Below are 20,853 nucleotides of genomic sequence, written 5' to 3'. Positions count from 1 at the left end.
AAGCTTTGTTGTACAATTGAAGGTAAAATATACTGCATTTAATTAAAACAGTAAGCAATAATCTAATGAATTCAGAGCTTGTGAAATTATACCTAGGCTGAATATATGCGGGGTTGGCAGGTAGCCTAGGTTAGAGCATTGGGCCAGTAACCGAAAGGTTGCTAGGCCGAATCCCTGAGCTGACAAGGTGAAATCTGTCGTACTGCCCCTGAACAGTTAACCCACTGTTCCTAGGTAGACATTGTAAATAAGAATTTGTTCTTAACTGACTTGCCTAGTTAAAAAAAAAAATTAAAAAAAAAGTATGCCTTCCACAACCATAAGACCCAGTAATTATGTAATTATTTGATCAACATAGTTGTACCTGCTTTTTTTGTTGTTGCAATAATCACTGATCTGGCTTTCAGGTCTGTCTATAAAAATGCCCTTTATGTTACACATTTAATCAGAAACATGCATAATGCACATTCACTAATAATGTAGCAGGCATTATAGAAAATGAACACCGGTCTCATAAACAATCTCTCAAGCACAAACCCACATGATAGTGAGTAGCTAATATTTATATTTCAAGGATAGCCAACTTGGATCTAGGTTTAATTACACAAGCTCTGAATTCAGGTAACAAGGAAAAACATTTGAATTGTTGTGAACAACCTTCTGTCCGTCTCCAACTGTTTGAACAGCATGCTAGCCTGTCCTCTGTGTTCAGATGTTGAAATCACTACCTTATTTCTCAGAATGAGAACAAGTTGACAATTCCTTATATCATTGTTTTATGCTTATTGCGCATTTATAAAACACAGACTAAACAGCTAGTATATCTTTATCTGACTAAAATGCCGCTAGTGATACGTGGTACGTGGTCAAATGCAAATAGCGAGTTGAAACCGTTTGTCGAGGCCTCCCGAGCGGCGCAGTGGTCGAAGGCACTGCATCACAGTGCCTGCTGTGCCACTAGAGATCCTGGTTCGAGTCCAGGCTCTATCGCAGTCGGCCGCGACATGGAGACCCATGGGGCGGCGCACAATTGGCCCAGCGTCATCCGGGTTAGGGGAGGGTTTGGCCGGCAGGGAGATGAGAAGCGAGAGGTTTCACTCTCGCAAAAGTCTGTCAATAATAAGCCCAATGCGCTTATTTTGAATTGTCCAAAAGGTCTGCCTTCCTGCCTTTGGGACAATGACTCCCATTGTTAGGGCAGAGGCATGAGCATCTCATCATTATATACAGATATCTGGTGTAAATGGGAAGGTGCACAGTACAGAACTTGATTCTGCGAGACAGGCATTTGGAATATCGCGCAAAAACATACATTCAAATGAATTGGATATATTGCCCAGCCCTACAAGGAGCTCACATGAATCATATGTGTTTGAATGCACATTAGTCAAAATTTTGCCTACCTCAGTACATCTATACTGAGCAAATACATAAACACAACATGTAAAGTATTGGTCCCATGTTTCATGAGCTGAAATAAAATATCCCAGAAATAACTCTCAAATGTTGTGCACACATTTGTTTATATCCCTGTTAGTGAGCATCTAATTTGCCAAAATAATCCATCCACCTGACAGGTGTTGCATATCAAGAAGCTGATTAAACATCATGATCATTACACAGTTGCAACTTGTGCTGAGAACAATAAAAGGCCACTCTAAAATGTGCAGTTTTGTCACACAACACAATGCCATAGATGTCTCAAGTTTTGAGTGAGTGTTGCAATTGACATGCTGACTGCAGGAGTGTCCACCAGAGCAGTTGCCAGAGAATGTAATGTTCATTTCTCTGCAATAAGCCACCTCCAATGTCGTTTTAGAGAAGTTGGCAGCCTGTCCAACAGGCCTCACAACCGCCGGCCTCACAACCGCCGGCCTCACAACCGCCGGCCACATTTAATCACACCAGCCCAGGACCTTCACATCCAGCTTCTTCACCTGCGGGATCGTCTGAGACTAGACAGCTGAGAAAACTGTGGGTTTGCACAACCAAATCATTTCTGCACAAACTGTCAGAAAACATCCTAGCGAAGCTCATCTGTGTGCTCGTCATCCTCTCCAGGGTCTTGACCTGACTGCAGTTCGGCGTTCTTTGGGTAAATGCTCACCTTCAATGGCCACTGGCACGCTGGAAAAGTGTGCTTTTACGGATGAATCCCGTTTTCAACTGTACCGGGCAGATGGCAGACGTATGGTGTCATGTGGGCGTGCGGTTTGCTGATGTCAGAGTGCCCCATGGCAATTTGAATGCACAGAGCTACCGTGACGAGATCCTGAGGGCAATTGTCATGCCATTCATCACCTCATGTTTCAGTATGATAATGCACAAATATGCCCCAAGGATCTGTATGCAATTGCTGAAAGATGAAAATGTCCCAGTTCTTCCATGGCCTGCATACTCACCAGACATGTCACCCATTGAGCATATTTTGGGATGTTCTGGATTTACGTGTACAACAGCACGTTCCAATTGCTGCCAATATCCAGCAACTTCACACAGCCATTGAAGAGGAGTGGGACAACATTCCACAGGCAACAGCCTGATAAACTCTGTGAAGGGCTGCATGAAATGGTGATCACACCAGATACTGACTGGTTTTCTGATCCACGCCCCTAACTTTTTTTTAAGGTATCTGTGACCAGTCATGTGAAATCCATAGATTAGAGCCTAATTAATTCATTTAAATTGACTGATGTCCTTATATCAACTGTTACACAGTACAATCTTTGAAATTGTTGCGTTTTATATTTTTGCTCACTGTAAATTGACATTAATTTATCAGACAGGTGGAAGGTACAACCACACTGACTTTGAAACACAAAGGATGACAGTTTAGCCATTTAGCAGTGCTACTTTTTCCTACTGGTCCACCGTGGGAATCGAACCCACAACCCTGGCATTGCAAGTGCCATGTTCTACCAACTGAGCCACATGAGACCCATTGGAAATGATTTGGTCCCACAATACATGTACTTACAAGAATATTTCCAGTCTTATTACTATGGTATAAGTTCATGTAAAGTCTTTAAGCATGTTTTTCGTGTCATATATTTCTTATTAAGTTGTGAGTGTGTCCTTTTCCCCAGGCACCAGGAGGAATGATCAACAGTCACAGCTTCAGTTCCAAGGCCTATTTTTTTGATAACCCCCGGAGGTACGACAGCGATGATGACCTGTCCAGGAGCAACAACTCCAGAGCAGATCGACCGAAGTGGGTAACAGGATACTCTATCACTTATAACATCCTATATTGTAAATTCCGCCACCTATAACATCCTGTATCCCCTGTACACAGTCACCTATATTGCATCCTATATTGTCCGTATACAGTCACCTAAAACCATACTGTAATGCCATCATTTACCCCCCACAGTCACCTATATCATCCTATATCTCGTGTACACAATGCTAACATCCTACATTCCAGCTATACAGTCGCTTATAGCATCATATTTCCCCTGTACAAAGTCATCTATAACAACCTACAGTGCCTTCAGAAAGTATTCCTACCCCTTGACATATTCCACATTTTTGTTGTGTTACAGCCTGAATTCAAAATTGATTAAATAAAAAAAATTCTCAGCCATCTACGCACAATACCCCATAATGACAGTGAAAACCATGTTTTTAGTATTCACACCTGAGTCAATACATTTAATACATTTTTAGCACACACTCTTATTCAGAGCGAGTTACAGTAGTGAGTACATACATTTTCATATTTGTTTGTACAATACATGTTAGAATCATATTTGGCAGTGATTACAGCTAACATCCTACAACTTTGCACAACTGGATTGTACGATATTTGCACATTATTCTTTGAAAAACTCTTAAAGCTCTGTCAAATTGGTTGTTGATCATTGCTAGACAGCCATTTTCAAGTCTTGCCATAGATTTTCAAGACAAATTAATTCATAACTGTAATTAGGCCACTCCGGTACATTCGATGTCCTCTTGGTTAGCAACTCCAGTGTATATCTGGCCTTGTCCTGCTGAAAGGTGAATTTGTCTCCCAGTGTCTGTTGGAAAGCAGAACCAGGGTTTCCTCTAGGATTTTGCCTGTACTTAACTCTATTCCATTTAATTTGATCAGCAACAACAAAATACCTAGTCCATCCCAATGACACACATACCCATAACATGATGCACCCACCACCATGCTTGAAAATGTGAAGAGTGGTACTCTGTGATTTGTTGGATTTGTCCCAAACATAACGCTTTGTATTCAGGACATAAATGTAATTTCTTTGCCATTTAAAAAAAACATGTTTTGCTTTATTGCAAACAAGATGCATGTTCACTCTGTCATTTAGGTAAGTTTTGTGGAGTAACTACAATGTTGTTGATCCATCCTCAGTTATCACCACTATTAAACTTATTCAAATCTGTAACTGTTTTAAAGTCACCATTGGCCTCATTGTGAAATCCATGAGCGGTATCCTTCCTCTCCGGCAACTGAGTTAGAAAGGATGCCTGTATCTTTGTAGTGACTGGGTGCATTGATACACCATCCAAAGTGTAATTAATGCTCAAAAGGATATTCAATATCTGCTTTTCTTTTACCTATCTACAAATAGGGGCATTGGAAAAACTTCCTGGTCTTTGTGATTGAATCTGTGTTTCAAATTCACTGCTCGACTGAGGGACCTTACATATAAGAGATGAGGTAGTCATTCAAAAATCATGTTAAACACTATTATTGTCAATACAACTTATTTTGTGAATTAAGCTATTTCTTTCCTCCTGAACTTATTTAGGCTTGCCATAACAAAGTGGTTGAATACTTTTTGACTTAAAACATTTCAGCCTTTCATTTTTTGTTAATTTCTAAATATTTCTAGAAACATAATTCCACTATTTTGTGTAAGCCAGTGACACAGAACCTCAATTTAATAAATTTTAAATTAAGTCAAAAAGTCAAGGGGTGTGAATACTTTCTCAAAGCACTGTATATGCACCACAGTCACATATAACTTCCTATATTCCCTTTACACAGTCGCCCATACAATCACATAATATATTCTACATCCCCCAGTCAACCTAACGTCTTATATCCCCCATACAGATACAATGCTGATTTAAGCCTGTCCCTTCCATTCCACAGTAGTTTCCTGTCCTCGACGCCCCAGTTGGACCCCAGCTGGTACAGCTCCACCCAGAGGAACGGCAGCCTTACGGGGATCCCCCATCTCCCCACCGGCTCCCAGACCTCCACTGCACCCCTTCTCCTAGCCTACGGCAACATCCAGACCAACCAGCACCATAACTACTATTCCACCCCCCAGAACTACTATTCTACCCCCCAGAATCACTACTGCACCCCTCAGAACTAACCACCCTCGCCGTCCCCAGTAGATACCCCTGAAAGTAATCCAGAAAACACTCAGAAAAGGGGCGCTCCTGACATTCAGCTACATGGCTACGACCCTCTGGGTTACCCTAGCGATCCTGCGACTGGCGCTGTGTGGCCACGCCTCCCTCATTCCAGCTTTCGACCCGGTCCCACCCCACCAGGGCTACTTAACTACCCGTCTTGTTGTAGGCATGGTGACGACCATTGAGATTTCTAGGGCCAGACGAGGGGAGATCATTTGAGGTCAGTGGTGGTTAGGGAATGGTCAGCTGAGTGATATTCTGTTTATTAAAAAAAGCTTTCCAACATGTCTATTACCACAGTCCTGAAACAGAGGTCTGCTACCCAACCCGAGCCCAACGGCCCCCGACATTATACATCGGGTTAGGGCCAGGTAGGGTCTATTTTTTTCATCAATAACTAGAGAACGGGCAGGGCTCGGGTATCACTAGATTGATTACTAACATTTTGAAGCTGAACCATTTGTGTGTTCTCTGCTGCGCAGTACAGTCATATTTAACTAAGTTCTTCAACCACATTACATATAAAACAGGAGAGATTATTTCACAGAAAATAATAATGGTCCTTGAGTTTTTTAGGAGTTTAGAGTGATGAAAAGTAGCCCAAGCAGAGCCATTGCTATGGATACTCAGACTCAGAGCCACCATGAGCTGAGCGGATGCAGAGCGAGTGACAGACGGAGGAGCAGCTAATGGATTTACAAACTGAGGAAGTTATTTCTGATTTTGGGTTTTTGGCAGGGCATTACATTTGGCAGAAGCAATTGGGCCTGGGTAGTGTAGGGCCTGAACGTTGTGGGCATGGGTAGGGCTCGGGCTTTACACTCTTGTCCGTGCAGGGCTCTTCCTGGAACATTGTACTATTCCTAAGAAGTGTTTGTAAGGAAAGGATTGTGCTTCTCAGCTTTTCCACACACACACACTATGTTTGTCGGACATCAAACAGAAAAGTTAGTCCTCTATCTCTTTCAAGGACCAGACAAGTACATGGACCAGCACCCCAAATTTCCTATTTTGCTTTGGTCCAGTGGGCAGTTCTCCCCACTACCCCCTGCACACAGACTCCCCTCCATGAGTCTTGGAGGTGACATTTGCACTTGAAAAAATCCCCTCACTTCACATTCTGAGGACAAGACTCTGGTTTTAATGTAGACTTGGATCTTTATACAATCTCAGACTTTGTGTTCCTTCCCTGGACCATGTCTCAATTCCCTGTAAAGACCAGTTGTTATCTGAGCAATGAGACATCCATGACCATGTCCTTCTAAACCAGCACCAAATGGGGCTAGAATCAAGGGGAATGCTCTCAGTATTTGAGCCCAATGTGCACTGGGACACTGTGGGAAGGGTTAATACTTTGTGTGTTTGAATCTTTCACACTGTCTAAGACTGTGTGGAAGAGGAAGGCCACTTTTGCCAAAGAGGGCACAGATCGAGAGTTGGGCGTAAAATGTAGTCTCGAGCCTCCAGCTTTCCTAGCTCCTTGGGAACTCCGTTTTGACGAGAGGCCCATAATGGAGCATAGACTGTGGGGAAACAATATGTTTCTGAATTAATTTTCTGATCTGGACCCAGTAAAGTGAATGTACGGACTAAGTGTGGATCGGCGGAGTGATCAGTTTAAAATGTTTTGGTCCAGTTTTATAGTACAGTAGTCTACTCCTGGCAAAGCCCTAGCAAGGTCCCAGCTCAGTTTGTGTTTTCTTTACAACTCTAATGGTCATTGTCACCAGACAGCACAAAAATATCTGGGACCAGGTTAACCGGTGACAAAGAGGGATAGATGGGCTTAAAGACGCCCTCCCTCTCTTTCTATATCTTGACTATAATAGTAGCTGTATCCATGTGGTAGTTTACAGCATCAAGATCACCATCATTAGCCTGGACCCAGATCTGTTTGTTTTGTCTTGCCAGCAACTCTGGTCATAGTCACCCCATTGGCCATCAGAGTTGGCAAAAATAGCACAGACAGATCTGAGACCAGGCTACACCACCATACAAGGACACCTGAAAATGTGCCATTACATGTTACTGTTAGTTTTTTTTTCCTTGTGGAAAACGTCTTGCACAAAATGCTGTATATATCGAAAATTATTAATAAGCTTTATGACCACCTACTTACTTCATTTTTAACTGGATTCTATGTTTGTTTTTTATACTCCATGGCTACTAGTTTGGACTTTTCCATGTCGAGATAGTGGTACGGCCCAGGTGTACAGGGCGAGTATGTGTGTGAATGTGTTTGCTAAACATGCTTATATACACAAAGTGTTTAGGTAGGAGGTAAGAAAACTGTTGATTGTCTTTCCTTTCCTGTTACGATGAGCGAAGGGGGGGAACCCAAGAGCAGACTCGGAAGAGGAAGCCGGGATGAATGCACAAAAAGGTATATTGATCACAGAATTGGGGAGTGCAGAACCGGGGTAGCTCAGATGAGTTGCAAAAACCAGGAGTGTAGCGTGAGGTTGGAGTTGGTTGAGTAGAACAGGGGAACGGGTCCTGAGAGGAATCCAAGGTAATAGTGGTGAGTGATATCCAGAGCAAGGTGGTTGGTGGTGAGATGTGGAACAGGAGCCAGAGACAGAGCGGTAACTGCAAGGAGAGGACAAAAAATGGTGTACGGGAGGAAAACGAGCATAGCAGCGTAACAGGATCTTGAGAATAGACAAAAGGCTAGAGTGATAACGGACTGAGCAGAGATTACGATCTGGCCGAGTGGAGGTGGCAGGGATGAGTATATGTAGAGGTCTTGATTATGGGATGATTTGCAGCTGGTAGGGATCAGCTCTGACTCCAGCACACCTGTTTCCAACCACACAATCACACCAAGGGAGAGTGTATACAGGGGGAGAACTGAAGATTAGGAAGACACCGGATGAACACCAGAGGGTGTAGTGGGCACAGATGTGACACTTTCCTTTGTTTATTACTGTTGAACAGAGTTTTGTGTTTGCAAAAACCTGTTCAGAGAGGGCAAGAGGAATTGCTCTCTACACATTTGATATGCCTTCTAATCATATTTAATTTTTTGTTTTGTTTTATTTTGCCATTATTTTCTTGTTTCCTTTCTTCCATGAATGTCTGAGATCAAGTGTTGTCGTTGTTGACGTTATACGAGTTATGTCAATTAATATCTGCTGACGAATGCAATAATATTTGAAGTATATTATTATTTTTAAATATTTTTTATTTACCCCCTTTTCTCCCCAATTTCGCTCCAACTCCAACCGAAGTCAGCTTGCTGGCTCCCAGCCCGCCACAAGGAGCTGGGACGATGAACCAAGTAAAGCCCCCCCAGCCAAACCCTGCCCTAACCCGGACGATGCTGCGCCAATTGTGCGCCGCCCTGTGGGACTCTCGATCACGGCCGGTTGTGACACAGCCCTGGATCGAACCTGGGTCTGTAGTGACACCTCAAGCACTGCGATGCAGTGCCTTAGACCGCTGTGCCACTCGGGAGGCTTTTTATGTATATTCTATGCTATTTCTCCCAACATCTCTGTGTTTGGGATTGTCATTGTCTGATGTCACCTTTTGACCTTTGGTGCTGTGGTGGTCATACAGGAAATGTCCAGTTCGACAGGAAGTGAAAACGTATAACCCACAGAGAATGATAGAGGCCAAAATCCTGTTTTAGCATGGGCACCGCCATTGAGGGCTTCCCCCATTTTAATGTAGGCAATTGGGTGGGACTTCCATCTTCATTAGCTGATCCTTCCTGATGACCCGGTTGGAGTCATTTCCAACTGGGTCATTAGGAGGGATTAGCCAATTGAAAATGTACTATTTTAAAAGATAGCCTTAATGGAGCTGCTGTCTATTACCCTAGAATGGCACAGATACACATATGAGTCCTCTATTTATCTCTATAGTATACCCGCAGGTTGAACTTCCTCTCACCCTCCCAGGGCCATAAGCCAATTCCGGCCAGCCAGGGGAACTGCTTTAAAGATTTTTATTGTATTTTATTCCCCCTTTTCCTTAAAAAAAATCATTTTAGAGGTGGATTCTGCAGGGTAATGGATTTGGGTGTAGGAACAAACAGATGTTTGTCTTTCCTTTCATTTGCTTTGGAGTCTCAAACTAAGTTGCATACGTGTGTGATGGTTGCAGCAAATCTCTGTCAGTAAGCAAAAGCGAGCAGACCGCTATAATCAATGGGAAAATACTGGCAAATGTTGATATTTTCACCCTTATATCCAAGAACATACATCTCTGGCATGATTGCAAATGATCCTTACTTAAAGAGATAGTCAGATGAAATCGTGGATAACATTTTGTATGTCTTTGCGTCCAGTATGAAGGGAGTTAGAGGTATTTTTGTGAGCCAATGCTAGCTAGCGTTAGTTCAATAGACTATTGCTATAATGCTAATTAGCAATTACGCTATCGCTAGTCGGCAACTTCCTTCAAACTGAACACAAAGACACAAAAATGGTATGCATGGGTTCATCTGACTCTGGGGAAGTAGATAAAGGGCTTATTTGCAAAAATATTCAACTATCTGTTTAACAGCAACTTATGTTCAAATGTATGAGTTGAAAGTATTTTTTTGCTGATTTTGCTTCTGTGAAATCTATTGCTATATAAGCTCTTGTGTCTAGCAAAGAGCAGGTTTAGCCTTTTATAATAATTATAATTTGTCTCAAATTCTTTATTGGTGGCCAATGAATGTAACATGTTTACCCATCTTTCATAGATCACTAAAGAAGGCTCAAGAACCCTCTAGTTAACAATGTGACTGCAATTGATAAATCAAACATAAATATGAATCGCCCACTTTCTTTGATGGTGCAAATCATAACCAGTGCGTTAAGAGTTGGTTTGCATTCCTAAGTCCTGACCAACATTATCAGCTCACAGAGGTTTCTCTGGTCTGCGAACGACAATGTCGAAATTGGGTTTTGTGTCTTGGCCGAACCCTCGACTACGATTCAATTATACGTGTTTTAAAGCGGATCAGGTTTGAGCTCCTGTGTGTTTTGACAAGACTGTTCAATCCACTGTATTCCCACTCATCTCTGATTTAAGATGTATGATCAAGATTTGGCTTCACAGATTCGCATCTAATCATGCAACTGATGTTGATTTCACAGTTGATCCATAATCAACACCCTTCTGCATTTACCAATATTCACGAGGATGCTCAAGCATGTGGTCAAAACGGTCAGTGTGAGGAGTTATCAAAGCCATGTGTTTTGCCTCACTTGGAACTGAGGAAACCAGCAGCAGACAGGCAGTGAAATCCATTATGAAAGCGTTTTTTTATTTTTATTAAAAAACATGTTTGTGTACTGGTGATGGCGCTTGTAAAGTATATAATCCTTGATTTGCTGGAGGAGGATTGGAAATGACAATGATAAATGTGTATAATTTCAAAGGCTACTGACCTTGATAGGGAAAAGATAGCCAGCCGCACATTCATCTCTTCTTTATTTTACTAACATTTTGGCTAAAAAGCCTTCATCAGAGTATTTCACCCTGATTTAAGAGACTTATATGAAACCGTGAAACTGATCGACACTCAGAGATTAGCCTAAAGATTAGAAGGTTGGGGGTTCAATCCCCGGGTGAGTCATAACCAAAGAAGACTCAACACCTCTTTGCTTAAAACTCAGCATAAGGCCGTGTGATAGACCAGCTTCTTGACCATGGGGTGTACTTGTACATTAAGCAGCCTCATGCTACAGGAATAGGAGATTGGGCAAGCTATTTACTCTTACGGCAAGAAGAGATGAGTGTGCGACTTTATTTTTTATTTGTATAGTATCTTTCGCTAGTCTGCCCCTCACCAAAAGGGTGTGTGTTCTTTATGTTTTTACTTAACAGATTGTGTACAGACCTATATTTATTTCAGTCATAGAAAACAATCTCTACATCAAATTACATGCAGTTACCTTACAGCCAATCTGCCATTGAGAAAGATTGGATAAGCACCTCTAAAGGCCCTGAGAAGTGTACACATTCTATCAATGATTGGTCAACACGTTTTACATGTGTATACAAAATATTTAATGTGAGTAACATTCACCATTCACCAATAAATTGATTATGAAAAGCTATTGCAAGATTATTTGTTTTACCCTGATACAGTATCAAAGTGCCATGTAGCTGAAACGGTATTGGTTACGGTCCATGTTCCTTTATTTGTTTTGTTGCATCCCTTGTAAGTCAATTGTCAGGACTTTCACATTTCAGTGTACACAGTGGAGGACGGAAACTAGTTGTCCTCCGGCTACACCATGGTGCTACCCTACGGTGCTGTGGAGGTTACTGTAGGCCTTCATTGCAAAACAGTGAGTTTTAATCAATGATTTGGTGACTTGAATATATTTTTATTATATTTTTATTTTGTTTGAGGAGAATGGTCCTCCCCTTCCTCATCTGAGAAGTCTCCACTGACCTACTGTCACCTACAATGGTCACAGTATAACCACACTATTACCTCACTAACTAAAATAGATCTTTGTATCACAACAATATGTTTCTGAGCAGTCACTTTCCGGTTCACTCACTTAACACAGCCCATGCAGCCCATTATCCTGGATATGTTGCGGAAAGTCATCCTAAAGTCCTGACGAAGAATTACATTTATTTTGGGTAACAGACATACAACAAAATGTACAATGTGGACCCAGAGGATATCACTTGAAAGCATTAAAACGCTTGTTTCCAAAGTGGTCCTCGATGGTAAAAACAATAACACATATAATGATTAAAAGGCAAGACAAAATTACAAACAACCATAATTACATGAATTTATATTGACATTCTAAAAACTGGCACTATTCACTGCACTTCTCCCTAACCTTAAAAATCAAGTGCGAGCATGACCGAGTCGGAACCCGTCCAAAGGGACGGAAGGACAGCCCTACCACTGTGTACAGTCGGCAAGGCCAAAGGATCGCATACCCGTGGAGAGACGGCTGGGGTAGAGCCGACCCGCCACCGATGACCTCAGGTAGATGGAGACCAAAGGAGGTTTTTTGATTGTGGTAGGGAGATGTCCATTTCCTGTGTCCTCAGTGACACAAAGCGGTATGGGCCAATATCGTGACGCCACAAGGGTGCTGCCAAATGGTAGTGGGTGCCGTACCGGAGTTGCCGGTACCCTTCCTCGTGGGACGAGATTGACCTGCTGTTCGCGGCACTGTGGAGGCATGATCTGAGGAAAAAGGTATGAGTCGGCCGAAGACGGCCTGTCGCCTGCGCGGCAGGCGGTTGACAAACCTGTATCTACAAGTCCGAGTCTGAAGGGGCCCAAACCCGACCCCCCCCCCCCCCCCCCCCCCCCGGTGACCCACTGGAGGAGGAGCCCATCCTCCCCCTCCTCAATTTCAAGGGACCAGTCGAGACACACGCTGACACACGCAGTCGAGACACACAACTGAGGGGACAATTCGGGACTGCCCATTGGGAGGATCTGAACTTAAAAGCCGCCGCAGCCCAAGTGATAGCGGTGGATGGACAGCTACTTCCAGGGGTGAATGACTTCCAGGGGTGAATTTCCAAATCAAGAATAACCTTTTGTATCAGGTGTCACACCAACAGGGGGAACTTCAAGAAGTAGTGTTGCTGCCCCGACGGTATGTGGGAACCGTTCTTCAGCTGGCCCACACCCACCTGTTGGGGGCACACCTGGGAATGGAGAAGACCCAGGAACAGATCAGAGCCCGGTTCCACTAGCCTGGGATGAGTAGGGCCGTGGAAGACTATTGTCGCAGCTGCCCGGAGTGTCAAATCACTGCTCCAAAAGCACACTTCCAAAACCCACTGGTCCCCATACCAATCATTGGGGTGCCCTTTGAACACATTGTATCAAGTTGTAAACAGCTTCAGTTAACTTATGGTACACGTTTCCAAATGGATGACTGATTCTTACCTGCATTTAAATATTGACAAGACTGTTTGTATGTACTTCTCTAAGACATTTATGAATTCTTCCCAATGAGCTGTTCTTGTTAATGGGGAGAATCTGAAAGTTGTGTCTAACTCTTCAGGTATCTTGGTGTCATTTTGGACTCCAACTTGACATTTAAGAAACATGTGAAAAAGGTGGTTAACAATTTTCAAATTTTAGGTTTATAAGACCTTACCTTCCTATGGAGGCCGCCAAACTATATATGCAAGCTATGATCTTCTCACATCTGAGATATTGCCTCACATGCTGGTCACAAGCAGGAGCTACTAGTCTGAAACCAATTGAATCACTCTACAAACAAACACTTAAGATTTTTGATAACAAACCAAACTGTTACCACCATTGTCACATCATTCACAAACATAATTTATTCAGTCTGGATAGCTTTAAGCAGTATGTAGATGCAAGCCTTGTCTTTAAGATCCTGCACTGTCTTGCCCCTCCACCCTTATGCCTGCATAGCATGCTCAAGGAAAGCAACTCCAGGACAACAAGGGCAGTAACTACAGGGAATTGCGTTGTCACTTTGACACAGTAAATTTGGTCAATCGGTCTTCTCTGTTAGAGCTACAATATACTGGAATGAAATATCAAAACTTGTACTCAAGTTGTCCTCATATGTAAGACGACAGTTGATGATAGTGTTTTTATTACAAATAAGTTGTTGTTAGAATTATATATTATTCAATGTAATGTATTTTGTACTGTTGTGTAATTGCTCTTTACTTGCCCGGGTGCAAATTAGCTTTTGGCTAACCCTGGCACACATACATGGATTTTGCATTATTGTAATATTGATATTAATTCATGTAAATTGTCCCCTATAAATAAATTATTAAAATAAACATGTAGTGTTAATAAATTACAAAGGAGCTACACCTGGATTAAGCATGCACAACCGTGAACAGGACGTTAGTACTGTTTCTATTACTATGAAGCTGAGTGAATATGTTTTAATTGTCAAAAAAGGATTTACACCAATTATTTCAGGCACTTTTTATGCTGTTTACGTGGGTGGATCCGAGAAAAATAGTCTCCATGCACCAGTGTAGCAGGTAGCCTAACATTGACAACAGTAGAACTCTTATTAATCCTAGTAAAAATTCCCTGTCTTAGGTCAGTTAGGAGCACCACTTTATTTTAAGAAGGTGAAATGTCAGAATAATAGTAGAGAATGATTTATTTCAGCTTTCATTTCTTTCATCACATTCCCAGTGGGTCAGAAGTTTACATACACTCAATTAGTATTTGGTAGCATTGCCTTTAAATTGTTTAACTTGGGTCAAACATTTCGGGCAGCCTTCCACAAGCTTCCCACAATAAGTTGGGTGAAATTTGGCCCATTCATCCTGACAGAGCTGGTGTAACTGAGTCAGGTTTGTAAGGCCTCCTTGCTTGCACACGCTTTTTCAGTTCTGCCCACAAATTTTCTATAGGAATGAGGTCAGGGCTTTGTGATGGCCACTTCAATACCTTGACTTTGTTGTCCTTAAGCCATTTTGCCACAACTTTGGAAGTATGCTTGGGGTTATTGTTCATTTGGAAGACCCATTTGCAACCAAGCTTTAACTGATGTTTTGAGATGTTGCTTCAATATATCCACATCATTTTCTTGTCTCATGATGCCATATATTTAGTGAAGTTCACCAGTCCCTCCTGCAGCAAAGCACCCCCACAACATGATGCTGCCACCCCCATGCTACACGGTTGGGATGGTGTTCTTCGACTTGCAAGCTTTCCCCTTTTTCCTCCAAACATAACGATAGACATTATGGCAGTTCTAGTTTTGTTTCATCAGACCAGAGGACATTTCTACGATCTTTATCCCCATGTGCCGTTGTAAACGGTAGTCTGGCTTTTTTATGGCGGTTTTGGAGCCGTGGCTTCTTCCTTGCTGAGCTGCCTTTCAGGTTATGTCAATATAGGACTCGTTTTACTGTGGAAATAGTTACTTTTGTACCTGTTTCCTCCAGCATCTTCACAAGATCCTTTGCAGTTGTTCTGGGATTGATTTGCTCCCAAGGATGAACCAGACTTGTGGTCTACAAATTATTTTCTGAAGTCTTGGCTGATTTCTTTTGTTTTTCCATGATGTCAAGCAAAGAGGCACTGAGTTTGAAGGTAGGCCTTGGAATACATCCACAGGTACACCTCCAATTCAAATAAAATCAAATGTATTTATAAAGCCCTTCTTACATCAGCTGATATCTCAAAGTGCTGTAGAGAATTGACTCAAATTATGTAAATTAGCCTATCAGAAGCTTCTAAAGCGGTTGAAAAACAAGTTTTAATGACTCCAACCTAATTGTATGTAAACTTCTGACTTCAACTGTACAATTCTACACATTTTGCCATTTGCCATTATGCAAAATTATTTTTTGCAGTTGTATAGCTAATCTCGTGCTTTTCTACACATTTTGCCATGTGGCTGAGCGAAATTGTTGCTGCTTTAAAGCTAATTTCCTACATTTCTACACATATTGCCATGGGGCAGAGAGATAGTTAGCCGTTATATAGGTATTCCCATGCTATTCTACACATCTTTCAATGAATCTGAGAGAATATTCGATTTTTTTAAAGTAAATTTGCTGCAATTCTATACATTCTGCCATTATATTCCTCATGTTTTCTGAAACTAAAGTTTCAGACCCACTCATAACACCACAAATAGGTCTATGTAACCAACTAAACTTCTGTTTCACTTGCCAGGTAAAGAGGACTTTGATAAGTTCTATACCCACAAGATGGCGACCAAACCTCAGAGGCTTTTTGGAGTTTTCATCCATTGAGGTAAATTAACACTGAGGTAGGCCTTTGTCAACTGCATACTAGTATACTGTCATTATTTTAATTAAGAAGCACAATTTTACTGGATATTATAAACATGATTGTTTGGAGGTTGGAAGAGATGTGCACCAAAAATATCTTCCAAAATGAACTGCACTTGAAAAATCACAGAACATAGGCCTGATATTGGCCAGATCAAGAATTTTTTTGTAATTGTATTATTCAGAACCAACATACTTTTCAGCAACCAATATGCAGTGTTGGGGAGTAGTGAACTATTATAATAATATTAATAATAATAATAAATTCCATTTAGCAGATGCTTTTATCCAAAACGACTTACAGCACAATTGGCCCAGCATCATCTGGGTTTTTTAACATATTTAGGCTTATAACAAAAGGGATTAATATATATTAACTCAAGACATTTCAGCTTTTCATTTTTGTATGAATTTGTATATATTTCGAAAAATATTATTCCACTATGACATTATGGGGTAGGCCGGTGACACAAAATCTCAGGCTGTAACACGGCAACATGTAGAAAAGTCAAGGGGTGTAAATACAGTACTTTCTGAAGGCACTGTACAGGTAGTTCAATTGGTAATTTAACTACATTTTAGAGTAGCTTGGTGGTAGTTCAACTAAATTCAAATCTAGGCAGTGTTTTTAGTAGTTAATTGTGTTTTTTGCCCTCTAGTTGTGTAGCTAGATATTGGAACAACACACTACTTTTTTCTGCAAAAAAAACAAGAAAATATGGGTGAAGTAGGCAATCATTTCCTTTCTTTTTCGGCTTCAGGCCTGCCTAATTCTCTCTTGAAACAGATTTTGTTTTTAATAGGCTAAATTACACATTCTGTTAACATATGACCTAATCTCCTCTTGCAATTTGTAGTCTGACATTTCAGATTTACATACATTGATTCATCAAGTAAAACCTTCATAAAACATATAGTTGAAGTCAGAAGTTTTCATACACTTAGGTTGGAGTCATTAAAACTTGTTTTTCAACCACTCCACAAATTTCTCTTAACAAACTATAGTTTTGGCAAGTTGGTTAGGACATCTGCTTTGTGCATGATACAAGTAATTTTTCCAACAATTGTTTTCAGACATATTATTTCACTTATAATTCACTGTATCACAATTCCAGTGGGTCAGACGTTTACATACACTAAGTTGAATGTGTCATTAAACAGCTTGGAAAATTCCAGAAAATTATGTCATGGCTTTAGAAGCTTCTGATAGGCTAATTGACATAATTTGAGTCAATTGGAGGTGTACATGTGGATGTATTTCAAGGCCTACCTTCAATCTCAGTGCCTCTTTGCTTGATATCATGGGAAAATCAAAAGAAATCAGCCAAGACGTCAGAAAAAAATTGTAGACCTCCACAAGTCTAGTTCATCCTTGGGAGCAATTTCCAAATGCCTGAAGGTACCACGTTCATCTGTCAAACAAAAGTATGCAAGTATAAACACCATGGGAGCACGCAGCCGTCATACCACTCAGAAAGGAGATGCGTTCTGTCTTCTAGAGATGAAGGTACTTTGGTCGAAAAGTGCAAATCAATCCCAGAACAACAGCAAAGGACCTTGTGAAGATGCTGGAGGAAACAGGTACAAAAGTATCTATATCCACAGTCAAACGAGTCCTATATCGACACAACCTGAAAGGCCGCTCAGCATTGAAGAAGCCACTGCTCCAAAACCGACCATAAAAAAGCCAGACTACGGTTCACAACTGCACATGGGGGCAAAGATCGTACTTTTTGGAGAAATGTCCTCTGGTCTGATGAAACAAAAATAGAACTGTTTGGCCATAATGACCATTGTTATGTTTGGAGGAAAAAGGGGGAAGCTTGCAAGCCGAAGAACACCATCCCAACCGTGAAGCATGGGGGTGGCAGCATCATGTTGTGGGGGTGCTTTGCTGCAGGATGGACTGATGCACTTCACAAAATAGATGGCATCACGAGGGAGGAAAATTATGTGGATATATTGAAGCAACATCTCAAGACATCAGTCAGGAAGTTAAAGCTTGGTCGCAAATGGGTCTTCCAAATGGACAATGACCCCAAGTATACTTCTAAAGTTGTGGCAAAATGGCTTAAGGACAACAAAGTCAAAGTATTGAAGTGGCCATCACAAAGCTCTGACCTCATTCCCATAGAACATTTGTGGGCAGAACTGAAAAAGCATGTGCAAGCAAAGAGGCCTACAAACCTGACCAGCTCTGTCAGGAGGAATGAGCCAAAATTCTCCCAACTTATTGTGGGATGCTTGTGGAAGGCTACCCAAAACGTTTGACCCAAGTTAAACAATTTAAAGGCAATGCTACCAAATACTAATTGAGTGTATGGAAACTTCTGACCGACTGGAATGTGATGAATTAAATAAAAGTGAAATAAATAATTCTCTCTACTATTATTCTGACATTTCACTTTCTTAAAATAAAGGGGTGATCCTAACTGACCTAAGATGATGAATTTTTACTAGGATTAAAACTGAATTTAAATGTATTTGGCTGAGGTGTATGTAAACTTCCGACTTCAACTGTATGATAATTTTTCACAAAGTAGTTTGGATGTAGTGATCTATTTTTTCAAAGTAACTTTAGTTTATTTAACTATCTTTTTTTGTTGGGGAAACTTTAATGTAGCCTAACTTATTTTGTTGAGAAGTAATTGGTAGCTTGGTGTGCTATCTTTTTAGAGTAGCTTCCCCAAAACTGCCAATGCATTATTGTTCTGCCACCTGAAACAATTACCTTGATATTTCAACCAGAACAAATGCATTCCATGATCCTATAAGTATTACATTCAAATGAATCTGGTAATTTATGACCTGAGTGCCCCTAAAAATGAAGTTTATATATACATTGTATTTGGAAAGTATTCAAACCCCTTCCCTTTTTCCAAATGTATTTATGTTACAGCCTTATTCTGAAATGTGTTAAATAATTGTTCCCCCTCATCAATCTACACACAATACCCCATAATGACAAAGCAAAACAGGTTATTAGATTTTTTTTGCAAGTGTATTAAAAAATAAAAACAGAAATACCTTATTTTCATAAGACTTGAACACATCCTGTTTCCATTGATCATCCTTGAGATCTTTCTACAACTTGATTGGAGTCAACCTGTGGCAAATTCAATTGATTGGACATGATTTGGAAAGGCACACATCTGTCTATATAAGGTCCCACAGTTGACAGTGCATGTCAGATCCCAAAGCAAGCCATGAGGTTGAAGGAATTGTCCATAGAGCCACGAGATAGGATTGTGTTGAGGCACAGATCTGGGGAAGGGTACCAAAAACTGTCTGCAGCATTGAAGGTCCCCAAGAACCCAGTGGCCTCCATCATTCTTAAATGGAAGAAGTTTGGAACCACCAAGACTCTTCCTAGAGCTGGCAGCCCGGCCAAACTGAGAAATCGGGGGAGAAGGGCCTTGGTCAGAGAGGTGACCAAGAACCAGATGGTCTCTCTGACAGAGCTCCAGAGTTCCTCTTTGGTGATGGGAGAACCTTCCAGAAGGACAACCATCTCTGCAGCACTCCACCAATCAGGCCTTTGTGGTAGATTGGCCAGACTGGAGCCAGTCCTCAGTAAAATTCACATGACAGCCCCCTGGGAGTTTGTCAAAAGGCACCTAAAGGACTCTCAGTCCATGAGAAACAAGAGTCTCTGGTCTGATGAAACCAATATTGACCTCTTTGGCCTGAATGCCAAGTGTCACATCTGGAGGAAACCTGGCACCATCCCTACGGTGAAACATGGTGGTGGAACCTGCTCTAGAGCGCTCAGGACCTCAGACAAGACAACGACCCTAAGGACACAGCCAAGACAACCCACGAGTGGCTTCGGGACAAGTCTCTGAATGCCCTTGAATGGCCCAGCCAGAGCCCGTACTTGAACCCGATTTGAATATCTCTGGAGAGACCTGAAAATAGCTGTGCAGCGACGCTTCCCATCCAACCTGACAGAGCTTGAGAGGATCTGCAGAGAATAAAAACTCCCCAAATACAGGTGTGCCAAGCTTGTAGCATCATACCCAAGAAGACTCGAGGCCAAAGGTGATTCAACAAAGTACTGAGTAAAGGGTCTGAATACTTATGTAAATGTGATATTTCAGTAAAAAAAACAAACCTGTTTTTGCTTTGTCATTATGGGGTATTGTGTGTAGATTGATAAAAAAATGTAAATGAAAACAGCGATTTTAGAATAAGGGGTCTGAATACTTTCCAAATACACTGTAGTTCTCATGCTATAATGGTTCAACACAGAGGTCAACTGTAATTGTTGTTCTTTCAATCCAATTTGCGATGGCTTGAGCTTTTGACTGATTCAAGAGAACTGTCCACTTTCCAACAAACCCAATAGACCTCTCCTTGTGCTCTGTTTCAACACATGAGCTAATTACCATTGGACAACATCTAGAATCTAAGCATCCGTCTGTGGATTATGAGTCCTTGTCACAACCCCCCTTCTTTAATATGCTTCCTTTCAGATGACACCCCTCTCAAGAAGCTGAAGTTCTTCATTGTTATCCCACTGTGGTTGGACGTCTATCCCCCCCCTTCCACTTATAGTCAATATTGAGCACACTCAGCTGAAGGCAAAGGTGCATTGTGTGACAGAAAAGGACACTGCTGTTAAACAATGGCCCGATAATATATTTGAGGTCCTACTGATGTTTCAGTGGTGTGCCTTGCCAGTCAGTCTTCCCTAAAGAGGCCCAATTAAGGATATATTTTTCCCAA

The 20,853-nt window shown here is 41.4% G+C and overlaps 1 protein-coding gene and 1 non-coding gene across 2 annotated transcripts in view; one reads left to right on the top strand and one right to left on the bottom strand.

Annotated features, from left to right (window-relative positions):
• Positions 1–11,438, top strand: part of LOC139374944 (G protein-coupled receptor 137Ba-like) — a 43,017-nt gene extending 31,579 nt beyond the window's left edge. The window contains exons 6-7 of the mRNA XM_071116204.1: positions 3,087–3,211; positions 5,108–11,438. Of these exons, the coding sequence (XP_070972305.1) occupies positions 3,087–3,211; positions 5,108–5,336 (354 nt within the window). The 3' untranslated portion in view covers positions 5,337–11,438. The remainder of the gene's footprint in view (positions 1–3,086; positions 3,212–5,107) is intronic.
• Positions 2,865–2,938, bottom strand: trnaa-ugc (transfer RNA alanine (anticodon UGC)). The gene has a single exon. It is a non-coding gene; the product is annotated as a tRNA-Ala (tRNA).
• Positions 11,439–20,853: the final 9,415 nt, after the last annotated feature.

Source organism: Oncorhynchus clarkii, chromosome 19 (assembly GCF_045791955.1).
Source record: "Oncorhynchus clarkii lewisi isolate Uvic-CL-2024 chromosome 19, UVic_Ocla_1.0, whole genome shotgun sequence".
In the NCBI taxonomy this organism is placed as follows: Eukaryota; Metazoa; Chordata; class Actinopteri; order Salmoniformes; family Salmonidae; genus Oncorhynchus; species Oncorhynchus clarkii.
Note: the sequence above shows the minus strand (reverse complement) of the source record. Positions and strands in the feature narration are given on the sequence as shown.